The sequence below is a fragment of the Leptopilina boulardi genome, unplaced genomic scaffold (assembly GCF_019393585.1).
Source record: "Leptopilina boulardi isolate dan_hultmark-lab unplaced genomic scaffold, ZJU_Lbou_2.1 LbouV2_327, whole genome shotgun sequence".
In the NCBI taxonomy this organism is placed as follows: domain Eukaryota; kingdom Metazoa; phylum Arthropoda; class Insecta; order Hymenoptera; family Figitidae; genus Leptopilina; species Leptopilina boulardi.
The window spans coordinates 4,408,158-4,420,613 of NW_026137893.1; the positions used below are offsets into that span (position 1 = coordinate 4,408,158).

The 12,456-nt window shown below is 30.8% G+C and overlaps 3 protein-coding genes across 4 annotated transcripts in view; 2 read left to right on the forward strand and 1 right to left on the reverse strand.

Annotated features, from left to right (window-relative positions):
- LOC127284920 (uncharacterized) overlaps nt 1-12,456 on the reverse strand; it is a 94,523-nt gene that overhangs the window by 62,554 nt on the left and 19,513 nt on the right. The window lies entirely within an intron of this gene.
- LOC127284864 (uncharacterized) lies at nt 353-5,521 on the forward strand. Its single transcript, XM_051310562.1, has one exon. It carries the CDS (start codon nt 353-355, stop codon nt 5,519-5,521), a length of 5,169 nt encoding a protein of 1,722 aa, XP_051166519.1.
- Nucleotides 7,539-10,200, forward strand: LOC127284912 (uncharacterized). 2 transcript variants are annotated; one of them, XM_051310633.1, is made up of 4 exons: nt 7,539-7,695; nt 8,571-8,611; nt 9,213-9,339; nt 9,412-10,200. In XM_051310633.1, the coding sequence occupies exons 1-4, from the start codon at nt 7,600-7,602 to the stop codon at nt 9,757-9,759; spliced, it is 612 nt and encodes a 203-aa protein (XP_051166590.1). In that variant the 5' UTR covers nt 7,539-7,599; the 3' UTR covers nt 9,760-10,200. The 2 variants fall into 2 exon arrangements, with proteins under 2 accessions (XP_051166590.1, XP_051166589.1); XM_051310632.1 differs by having other exon boundaries at nt 9,213-10,200.

Sequence of the window (12,456 nt, forward strand, 5' to 3'; positions counted from 1 at the left end):
AATCACCACGAGGGGCACGCGACGCCATTATTCATGAAACATTGTAAACTATTAAACTGGAGATACTCAAACATTTTATTCTAACGATTGACAAAACTGAGGTTCAACATTTTATCTGACGAATTATTTATTTATCTGGAGATCTGGAACAAGAGGTGAAAAATACAAGGAACAACTTTCAAACGAGAAATTTTTATATTGATGTCGATTCAAGAGCAGCTCGATTTTATTGTAAAGGTTTTATGAAAGATATATTTGTGATTGTAAATAATCTAACGAATTTGGTAAGCGTCTATTTTTGTTTATATAAGTGTGAATTGTATCTGTCTAGTGTATATATTTTGTAAACGTAATGGCCGAGGTAGCAGATTTGAAAAAGAAACGCACGATTTTAAAATCAAAGGCAACGCGGTTTAAGAATTTTATTGAGGGATATGAAGCGTCGGAAGAGACCATTTTTGAATTAGAAACGCGCATAGATAAATTAGACTTATTATGGTCGGAATATAGCAATATCCAGGATGATATTGATGCATATTTGCCTCTTCCCGAAAACACAGAACGAGAACAGTTCGAGAATGCTTTCTTTCAGACGCAGAGTATCGCTAAACGAAAAAGGGCTCAATTTTACGAGAGTAGACGAAGTGTAGTGAGTAGGCCAGAATCAGCCATGACAGTAAATACAGTCGGTGGGGGAATATCACAGGCGCGATTACCCATAATCACTCTCCCCACTTTTGATGGGAGTTACGAAAAATGGCAGGGGTTTTATGACACATTCCTCGCAGTGGTAGATAGAAACGTAGCATTGGACGCAATAACTAAATTTCATTACTTACAATCGGCATTAACAGGCTCAGCGAAAGAATATATTGATTCATTTGAGGTTACTGAACAAAATTATCCAATTGTCTTAGAATTATTAAAGAAACGTTATCATAATTCGCGTTTAATAATTAATTACCATGTAAAACAATTATTCGAGCTCCCAATGGTTACAAGAGAATCGGCTACCTCGTTGCGTGTTTTGGCGGATGGTTTGCAGAAACACACTAGAATCTTGGAACAGTTAAAAGAGCCGGTGGACACGTGGGACACTTTGTTGTTGTATTTAGCTTCTACCAGATTAGATAATACGACTAAGCGAGAGTGGGAACTTAAAACTTTATCGGAAAGGGTATCAAAACTTAAGGATTTCATTGCATTTTTAGAATTAAAGTGTCAAATGTTAGAAGTCATTACACCGCAAGGGGTTAGTTCAAATTCGAATTTTAAAATGGTTTCTTCTCAGGGTATGAAGCGAGATAACAAGGTATTAGCTCATTTGTCCACGGGTGATTCGTCATTTGTCTGTGTCATTTGTAGACAGGATCATAGAATTTATTCATGTTCAGTTTTTCGGAATTTGTCAATTGATGATAGACGTGAAAAAGTGAAGGCACTCGAATTATGTTTCAATTGCTTAGGTGTAAAACACACAGCGCGTGAATGTAAATCAAATAAAGGTTGTAGAATTTGTAACTCGTCACATCACTCATTATTGCATAAAGAAAAGGATTCAACAGTCAAAGCGACAAATAGTTATCATATTGGTAAAATAAACGAGACTCAATGCATAACCAATGCCAATCACGAGGAAACACCAACCATGTCTGTAAATATGTTTTCGAATAAAAATACAAACGAGAAGATTTTGTCTACTGCGGTGATTTATGTTAAGGATAATTTGGGTCAGTTAGTTAGGGCGCGAGCTTTATTGGACAATGGTTCAATGGCTAATTTCATGACTGAAGAACTTTGTAAAAAATTAAATCTAAAGAAAAAAAATATCATGCATGCTGTATCGGGAATAAACTTAACGCAAACATCAGTAATGTCATGTACGTTGACTACCATTGTATCAATTAAGACCGATTATAGGGTCCGTGCTGAATTTCTTGTCACGAATAATATTTCGCATTGTATACCAACAACAAAAATAAGTTTAGACAGATTATCAATTCCTGAGCATGTGAAACTTGCAGATCCTAATTTCCATGATCCTCAACCGATTGATCTTCTTTTAGGCACTGCCATATTTTGGGATTCAATGGAGGCACAGCAAATTAGACCGGGTCAAGGTCATCCCGTACTTCAGTTGACCAAATTCGGGTGGATCTTAGGTGGATATTTGACATTTCCTGAGGCACATAATCAAAAACAAACGACAACTCTTTTCTGTGGACTCTCAACTGACAAAAATTTGGATGATCATATGAAGAGGTTTTGGGAAATCAATGAGATTCCAGTTGCTCGCATTAAATCTGCGGAGGAATTGGAGTGCGAAAGCAATTTCTCTGAAACATTCAGGCGTGCAGAAGACGGCAGATTTGAGGTTAGCTTACCATTGAAGAAGGATGTAAGATCATTAGGTGAATCTAGGTCGGGAGCTGAGAAACGACTATTGTCCATGGAGAGGCGTTTTCGAAAGGATCAAAACATAAAGTTGAGGTATCAAGAATATATGGATGAGTTTCTTGAGTTGGGTCATATGACTCGAATATTGGATCAGGAGACTGGTTTCATGAACTATTTACCGCACCATGCAGTCATTAAAGAATCCAGTACTACTACCAAGGTCAGAGTGGTGTTGGATGGTTCATTCAGGACAACATCGGGAATCTCATTGAATGATTGTGTAATGGTTGGTCCAGTTGTTCAGCAGGAATTGTTTTTGATCATTCTTCGATTCAGACAACACAAATTCGTGGTCACTGGTGATATAGTCAAGATGTATCGCCAGATTTGGGTCAAGCCAGAGCATAGGAATCTGCAGTGCATTTTATGGCGGAAGGATCCAGATCAATCCATGATAACATACCAACTTAACACCGTGACATTTGGAGTAGCGTCGTCTCCTTATCTGGCCACAAGGTGTTTGCTTCAGCTGTCAGAGGAATGTAGAAACACACATCCACTTGCCTCACGAGTTATTAGAGAGGATTTTTATGTGGATGACATGCTCTCTGGGGGAGAAACTGAAGAAGAAATTGACGCTATTGTGGATGAAGTCAAGGCGGTATTACAATCTGCTGGTTTCGAACTACAGAAAATTTATTCAAACAAAATTGAGAAGGACATGGAAGTCAGAAATCATGATCTTACCGAAATCAAGACTCTTGGTTTAAAGTGGCAAACTGAAGGCGATTATCTAACATATGAATCAAATTACGAATGTGAAGAAAAAATTGTCACAAAAAGGATGATTCTATCAGTCATAGCGCAGGTTTTCGATCCTTTGGGGTTAATAGGACCATTTGTCGTTCGATCGAAAATACTGCTTCAAGGTCTATGGAAACTTAAAATAGGATGGGATGTTCCCATTCCCACTGAGGTAGCAAAACAATGGATCTTATATTGTGAGCAGCTAAAACAAATTAAAAAAATTAAAATTCCACGGCATGTTTTGGTGCAATCACCACAGGAAATCGAGTTACATGGATTCTGTGATTCATCCCAGGTAGCATATGGTGCTTGCATATACTTGAGGTCGATTAGCAATGACGGATCAGTGATGGTGCGACTTGTCGCTGCAAGATCAAGGGTTTCTCCAATGAAGACGGTGAGTTTGCCGAGGCTGGAGTTGTGTGGAGCCGTATTACTAGCTGATCTTCATCACAAGGTCAAGGAATCATTGACGGTAAAAATAAAGGATTCTTGGTTTTGGAGTGATTCGATGGTGGCTTTGTCCTGGATCAAGGCAGACCCGTCAAGGTGGCACATCTTCGTTGGCAATAGGGTCACTGAAATACAGCAATGGACATCACCAGAACAGTGGAATCATGTGCGCACAGATCAGAATCCTGCTGATCTGATCTCGAGAGGAATGGAACTTGATGATCTGGAAAGGTCAAGTCTCTGGTGGAATGGGCCGTCGTGGTTGAGTGGAATCAAGGATGATTGGCCGCATGAGGAAATCGCTGTCAAAGAGATACCGGAAGAAAAAAAGGCTGCTCTTACATTTATCGCAGTGGAGAGAGATTTTTCGATTTTTCGTAGATATTCATCATGGAATAGGTTGTGTCGAATCACAGCATATTGTTTAAGATTTTCGGATAATTTAAAGAGAAAGAGGGATGGTTTCCCACTTATCAAGGATCATTTATCTGCGGAAGAATTGGAAGGGGCTCGCATTTCGTTGCTTAAGTTGCATCAGGAGGAGGAATTTTCAAGAGAGTTGGCTGATCTTCGTCATAATAGACCGATCAATTCTTCAAGCAAGATTCTTACCTATAATCCCTTTTTGGATGATCAAGGATTGATGAGAGTTGGGGGAAGATTAGTCAATGCTCCAATTTCATATTCCCAAAAGTTTCCTATTATCCTATCAACTAAACACATGCTTACGGTATTGATAATTAGAAATATGCATTATAAAAATCTACATGCAGGTGCGCAGTTTTTGAAAGGTGTTCTACGAGAAATGTATTGGATTATTTCAGCGAATTGTGCAATACGTCGTGTACTTCGAAGGTGTGTTTTGTGTTTTCGATTGCGATCAAGAAGTCCAACTCAATTGATGGGTAATTTGCCTGCCGAGCGTGTCACTTCGTCACGAGCTTTTGCTCACACAGGATTAGACTATGCAGGTCCATTTAAAATTAAATTGTCTCGAAATGTTACAGGAAAAGCATATTTGTGTGTATTTGTGTGTATGGCAACGAAAGCTGTGCATCTGGAATTGGCTTCTGATTTGTCAACAAACACTTTTCTGAATGCTCTTAAGCGATTCATAGCTCGCCGCGGTAAATGTCTATCTATACAATCGGATAATGGTCTAAATTTTATTGGAGCAAAAAATGAACTTCAAGATATAATAAGGAGTTTGTTGAATGAATCTGAGAGCAAGGCTAAGATTTCGGAATTCGTTGCCGAGAACTCGATTTCGTGGAAGTGTATTCCGCCGTATTCTCCTCATATGGGAGGTTTGTGGGAAGCATGTGTGAAATCTGCGAAATCGCATTTGAGAACAGTGCTGAATGACACACCGTTGACCTTTGAGGAGTTTTATACTTTACTCACGCAAGTTGAGTCAATAATGAATTCGCGTCCGCTTTGTTCCCAGTCAACAGATCCGTATGATTTGACTCCACTTACGCCTGGTCATTTTTTGATCGGGTCTTCATTTACTTCAATCTTAGAAAAAAATCATTTAGATATTCAGTTAAATCGTTTAAATCGTTTTCAGCTCTTATGTCAGATGCAGCAGTCATTCTGGAAGCGGTGGTCATGCGAGTATTTGACTCAAATGCAGTCTCGCTTTAAGTGGAAGAGAGAGGTTGAAAATGTTAAAATTGGGCAAATGATCGTTATCAGGGACGATAATGCGCCGCCATTGCGTTGGCGATTAGGCAGAATAGTGGAGTTGCATTCGGGTAATGATGGAAGAGTAAGAGTGGTGAGTGCAAGAACGTCATTGGGTATTGTTAAGCGAGCGTTGCCTAAAATTTGTGTACTTCCAATTGACGATGAAAATGATTGAAGAATTTAATATGTGTTCTTGAGTGCATTCTATGTTGAAATGTCTCTTTGTTAATGTTAATCAACGTGAGCATTTCAAAAGGGGGAGTATGTTGAGAGTTTAACTGTATAGCAGCATGTAGAATGATAGTGGTGTCCTTAAATTTGGAACCACGCAACGCGAAAGACACGTGACGAGAGAAAAGTGGGATTTGTAAGAAAGTGGGTGCAAAGAAAAATGTAAATGACCAGTATCTCCAAAGATTATGGCTTGTAATCAAATTTTACTTCTATTATAATAAATCGACAAGCATTCTTTAAAATAATCAAGTATTTATTCATTTCACACTGTATCGCATTTTCATGCACAAACTTTATTGTCAAATTTTTAATTATAATTACAAAAATTTTTAATGTTAATTAAGTTACTATTTTTGTATTTATTCTTTTTATTTAGTTTAAAGCATATGTAATTCAAATTATTTTATTATTTGTGTTTATTTATTTATAAGTACGTAACGGTGACGTGAGGAATATGAATTATTTTATATGATTATTATAATTAATATTAACATGAAATTCTCACATACATATTCATAGAAATTAGAAGTCAAATGTATATAGATGTTATTTTATCAAATTTCTTTTCCGTTTGAAGAGTAATCCATGGAAAATGTAAAAAATTAAATAGTAAGTAATTATTTATACATGTTTATCATTATATAAATGAAAATTGAAATGTCACAATTTTCTGAATTTGGAATAAGTTTTAGATATTTTCAATATTGCTTAGCTTTCTGTTTATTATTTTTATATCTTCTACATGGAAAGAAAATAAATATGAAATTTTATAAAAACATTTTCAAATTTTTTAAAAAGAGCTAGTATTTGATTCACTAATTTTCATTTACTTCAAACTAGTAAAATATTCTTCGATCAAGAAAATGATGAATCAAATATAGATAAGTAAATGGGTTTTCTTGATACAATACAATTTTCCTCCAGTGTTGCATTTTCATCAATAAACTATTTCTAATGTTCATAATCAATTAACTATAGTTATAGAATCTGCTATAGAATATTCGTCAATTTTCTATTTGCCGAAGACTCTTCAGGCAATTAGTTTAATAACTAGGCAATTAAATAAATTACTGATTGAATTTGGGCCAAAGTTGCCTACTTACTACTTTTATCTTATGAAAATTACTACATATCAATGAGAATAATAATTTTTATTTTTCCATCTATTGAATACTTAAAAATATTTTTTAAAGACATTTTTTAATTAAATTTTATGCATGAAAATTTTTCTTTTCGGTAATATAAATCACACTTGTTGATGATAATATTAATCAATGTTTTCATTATACGAAATTTTTAAACACATTGGCATTCGTCGTGAGTGATTCTTTTTTGTTTAGTTTACTTTATTTAAAAAATGTGTTATCGAACATTCCAATAATGTAGATCATTCTTGATATTATAACAAAGAGAACAATGAAAAAGGTATTCGCTAATTGATGATGCCTATGGAATAATAGTCTCTCCCAATCGAGAAAATTTCGTTAATTTCAAAGTCAAATGCTTGTCCAGTTTCTTTTCACAGGATTTTACAGTACCTAAGTACTAAACTCAATTGATTCTATTTTCTTAATATTTTGAGTTGTATCAAATATGCAAGAAAAAAAGAGCTTGCCTTAATTTTATGAATTAACATTTTATTGTCTAAACAATCTATCATTTCATTTTGAATCGTTGGGCTCTAATATTTTATTGGCCCTTTTGTAATATATATTGATAAGAAATTCCTCATTCACATATTCATGGAAATTATGAGTCAATTTGTATATAAAAATGTACAAAATTAAAAAATAATTATATTCGTGTACATGCTTATCATATAAATTCATAATCATAATTGAAATAATGTGTGCCTAATCAATTTTTTTAATGTCACGATGTTTCGAATTTGGAGAATAAAATAAATTATTTAAAAAGTTATTATCAAATTTTTGAAGAACAAAGAAGGATTTTCGTATATAAACCGAAAGCAAACACGACAAATATCATCTTAGTACAAGACATTGTATAACAAACAAAATGAACAATTTTCAAATATTTTCCATTTTGTTTGGCATTCTGCTCATTACTTTGATATCTTCTGAAGCAGGGACCATCCAATCTTTATTGAAAAATGTAAGTTTTTATTATTAATTTTCATTTCATTTTCGAATAAACTTTTTATCGTAGTATAAATATATTCTAGTATGGTCAAAAATAATACTAGTCAAAAATGTATTTCTTTGATTTCTCCAAAGTTATCCCAAAGTGAAAAAATATACCTGTATATGATTTTTTTTAAATTGGAAAATATTTAAAAGTTGCTTAAAAGCCCACGAAACTAACAGTAAAAACACCATAAAGCAACAGTAATTTTGAGTTTTTTTTGACGATTGTATTTTTAACGTAGGAAAATGTATGATATCTGATATATTTGTTATATTTTGAAATTATAAATTAATTAAATTTGCACCAATAAAATAATTGTTCAGATAAAATACTTTTTTTTTATACGATATTTTTTAAACAAATATATTATACATATATAATTCAACCTTATTTTAGTATTGATATACAGTTGAAAATATTTAAATTTGCTTAAATCATATTTTCTAGTTGATTTAATGTAAATAATATATTTAATGTAAAAATATATATATTATTTGATAGATTTTAAACTATATTTACATAATTATGTTTTTAATTAAAATCAAATATAAATTATTATTGAACACAATAATATTGCACAGCTGCAATATAAAGTTAGTTTGTATAAGATTTGTTGAATTGCAGTAAACCAACGCTAAAAATTGTCTGAATTTGTCAATTTTCTTTAGTATTTCGTTTACACTTTTAATATTTTAAATATTATTTTGCAACGTTTTAAATCAGATAATGTTGTATCGTATATTTAAAATTCAAATTTTTAATTAATTTACTTTATCATTAATTCATACAAAAAAATGAATTTTCAATCTTAATATTAATTGTACATTGTTTTTTATTTTTAGGAGCAACTTACAAAATTGTTAGTCAAACGCTCACCAGATAGGTAATTAAACTTTTTAATTTAAATAATTTTTTTTTGTGAAAATTATAAGGCAAAGTTTTTTTTTAGTAAGAACTAAAAAAGAATAATCTATATTTTATATAATTGCTATTATTTTTATATATTTCTATTTATTTTTTGAAATACAACAAATTTGTTAAAAACATTTTTTTTGTTTTTAAATGAAAATGATTGCTTTTTATAAGTAAAGTGAATGATCTTAACATACACAAAATGTCTTGTTTTGAAAAATAAAAAAACGAATATAAAATTTTTGTATAAATTATTTTCTTTAGGTTTTCAAAGATCACCTTACTACAAAATCGCTGTTTCTTTTAATCATTGATATATTACTTTAAATTAAATTTTAATAAAAGTGTAGAATTTTTAATGGACAAATGTTTAGAGAAAAATTACCAAAAAAAAGCGTTTTTCGATTATCTGACTGCGACTAATCCCTTAAAGCGTTCCGTTAGTACTCGTTAATTCAAATGATAACATAAATGGTTGTTGTTTTGAATAATTATGCGGGGAGGACTCTGCCTAAAAAATTTGGAACATTTTTTATTTAATATAATGTCTCATTATAAATATGTAATTCTAGTGACAGTAGCAGTTCTGACAGTAGCAGTTCTGACAGTTGTGAGGATAGTTCTCAATATTGTGTAGAACTTTGCTGTGATAAGGAAGAAACGACTTTAGCACCAGGACCATCACCAGGACCAGCACCGGGATCAGCACCGGGATCAGCACCGGGATCAGCATCGGAATCAGCACCGGAATTAGACCCGAGATCAGCACCAGGACCAGCAAAACAGATTGTAGAAAGCATAAAAAAAGAGTTAAAAGAAAAACAAGACGAATTAGTTGTCAATAAGAAAAAAGAACTGAATGCGCAAAATGTTGTAAATAATTACGTAAGAGAATTAGACAATAAGGTATATAAACAAGTATATAACCTACTTCATCAAAATGGAAATGAGGGTAACATTGTGAAAGTGCCTGATCAAGTCCTTAATAAATTGATTAATATGCTGGAAAAGAACAAGGAAAATGTAGAAAATTTAGATAATGCAAAAAAAGACGTAAAAACATTAGAAAATGAAATATCAGATATAATTAAAAAATTATCTGCACCACAAGCAATTTAGTTTACAGAAAGATTAGCCCAAATGACGATTAGGTTAAAAAAAAATAAAGTTTAATATAAATTAAAATTAGATTGAGGGGAAATTTACTTATATCGATGTAATAATCATTAATATTTTGTAGTAAGTGTATAATAATATTGATAATAGGTGTAACATTATAGCCTAATGAGTGGTCAAGTGTACACTTCTTTAACAAGTAAATTCCCCCTCGAATTAGATTAGATACAGATAAGGCCATATTCTATATGTATTATGATTTTACTAATTATTATATGTTTTATATTCTTTATTATTATTAGTTTTGGATAGGTTATAAGTATTTTAAATATTTTTATATTTCTCTCTTGTTTATAGGATTTATAGTTTTTTCGTTTATTCTATTTTTAATTGCTGTTCTTATGGTTTTCTTGTGACATAATAAATAAATTATAATTAAAATAACTGTGTATTCTATGAAAAAAAATATTAAATTTTTGGAAAATCAATCTACAGCACGAAATTTTTTTTTGTTAGAGTAGTATAGTAAATGTGCAATATTATTAAATTAAGAAATTCAATTAGTATTTACTTAGTATTTTATTACGTTATTGCTTAGTTCTCATTGAAACCTAATTTTACTAAATTAAATTTTTGTACTTAATTTATATATATATATATATATATACCTATATTACAAAAAGATATCGCCGCCGCATTAGCCGAAAGTTTTGATCGTTCATATGAACGAAATATTTTTTTCCATCTATAAATTATTAAAAATTATGATGACTATGTAAAATAAAACAGTAAATAAAACAATAATTAAATTAATAACTTCTTTTTAGATATTTTGAACAATATTTTGTAATAAAATTCGTACTTAAAGAAATTGCAAAAAAAATTTCGTTCATATGAACGTTCAAAATTTTTGACTTATGCTGCCGCCGCTGTTTCAAGACTCTAAATATAGCCGCAAGCCCCCCCCATCCCTTTCCCCTCTTTCCATCCCTTCAAAAATGACCTAAATTTAGAGGTTAAGATCGTTTCAAAAATCTGAATATAGTCGCAAGTACCCCCTCCCCACCAAAAATGACCTAAATTTAGAGGTTAAAATCGTTTCAAGACTCTGAATATAGCCGCAAGTTTCTCCCTCCCATCACCCTCTAAAAATAACCTTAATTTAGAGGTTAAGATCATTTCAAGACTCTGTATATAGCCGCAAGTCCCTCCTCCCCTTCCCTTCTTCGCCACCTCAAAAATCAAGGACATATGTCAAAAACCAAAGATTTCGAAAGGGTTGAGACATACATAACATATGAAAACTTATTCCGTTCCAAATTAACTTTTTAATTGCAGAATAGATGAAAATTTAATTTACGGATGCAGGTTAATATATAGTTTATGTTGATATTAAAATGTAAATAAATTTCTGCAGTTCAAATGTAAAAACATTTGGAATCGATCCCCCATGAAAAAATGAATATTTTTTGAAAATGTTGAACATCGCCGCCATCTTGGACTACAAGTGGAAAATTTTTTTTTTCATATTCTTCAATAAGTTATTTATAATAAGTAAACAAAAATTTCTGAATAAATGTCATGGTTTTTTTTAGAAGTACATCCTAAAAAAGACTTCTTTTTCCCTGTTTTGAACTGGAATGTCCCCTTAACCATTGAAATTACTTAAAATTTCATCGTTTAATTGTATTTTACATTTATCAGAAATTTTTTTTTTAATTTTGAATTTTATTCAATTACAAAATTTTTTACTTTTCTATACAAAGAATTTCTTGTTCTATTTTTATTCGTAAAAAATTTCAATCTTAAAATTTCAAATTAATTATATTAGATTTACATTGAAATTAAAATTGTGTAATTTAAATAATTACAATTGCATTTTTTAGTATAAATAACTTCTTGCTCTCTTTTTTGTTTCTGTAAAATTTTTAATTTGAAAAATCTGTTTAAATTGGGTTAACATTGAAATTCAAAATATGAAATTTAAATAATGTAACCAACTAATGAAATTATTTACCATTATTTACCATTTATTTTTATCGTTTAATTGTATTATAAGTTTTTTCATTCAATTTCAAAGTTTTTAAATTTTCTGAAATTTAGATACAGTGGATGTCCCAGTTACTGTCCACCTAAGACCTAGTTTCCGTCCAGTTTAATTTTCAAAATAACATTTATAAAAAAATTATTTTCTTTTATTTGTTTACTTAAACTAATAAGTCGATTGCGTGCCAAAAGGAATAAATTAGTTTAATATTAGTTATTATTATTATTATTAGTTTAAGTAAACAAATAAAAGAAAATAATTTTTTTATAAATGTTATTTTGAAAATTAAACTGGACGGAAACTAGGTCTTAGGTGGACAGTAACTGGGACATCCACTGTATCTAAATTTCAGAAAATTTAAAAACTTTGAAATTGAATGAAAAAACTTATAATACAATTAAACGATAAAAATAAATGGTAAATAATGGTAAATAATTTCATTAGTTGGTTACATTATTTAAATTTCATATTTTGAATTTCAATGTTAACCCAATTTAAACAGATTTTTCAAATTAAAAATTTTACAGAAACAAAAAAGAGAGCAAGAAGTTATTTATACTAAAAAATGCAATTGTAATTATTTAAATTACACAATTTTAATTTCAATGTAAATCTAATATAATTAATTTGAAATTTTAAGATTGAAATTTTTT

Bases quoted from the DNA above. Each gene is read 5' to 3' on its own strand.
- LOC127284864 (XM_051310562.1), top strand. From the start codon at position 353: ATGGCCGAGGTAGCAGATTTGAAAAAGAAACGCACGATTTTAAAATCA.
- LOC127284912 (XM_051310632.1), top strand. From the start codon at position 7,600: ATGAACAATTTTCAAATATTTTCCATTTTGTTTGGCATTCTGCTCATT. The intron at 7,696-8,570 runs GTAAGTTTTTAT...TTTTATTTTTAG, and splicing joins TCCAATCTTTATTGAAAAAT to GAGCAACTTACAAAATTGTT. The intron at 8,612-9,212 runs GTAATTAAACTT...ATGTAATTCTAG, and splicing joins GTCAAACGCTCACCAGATAG to TGACAGTAGCAGTTCTGACA.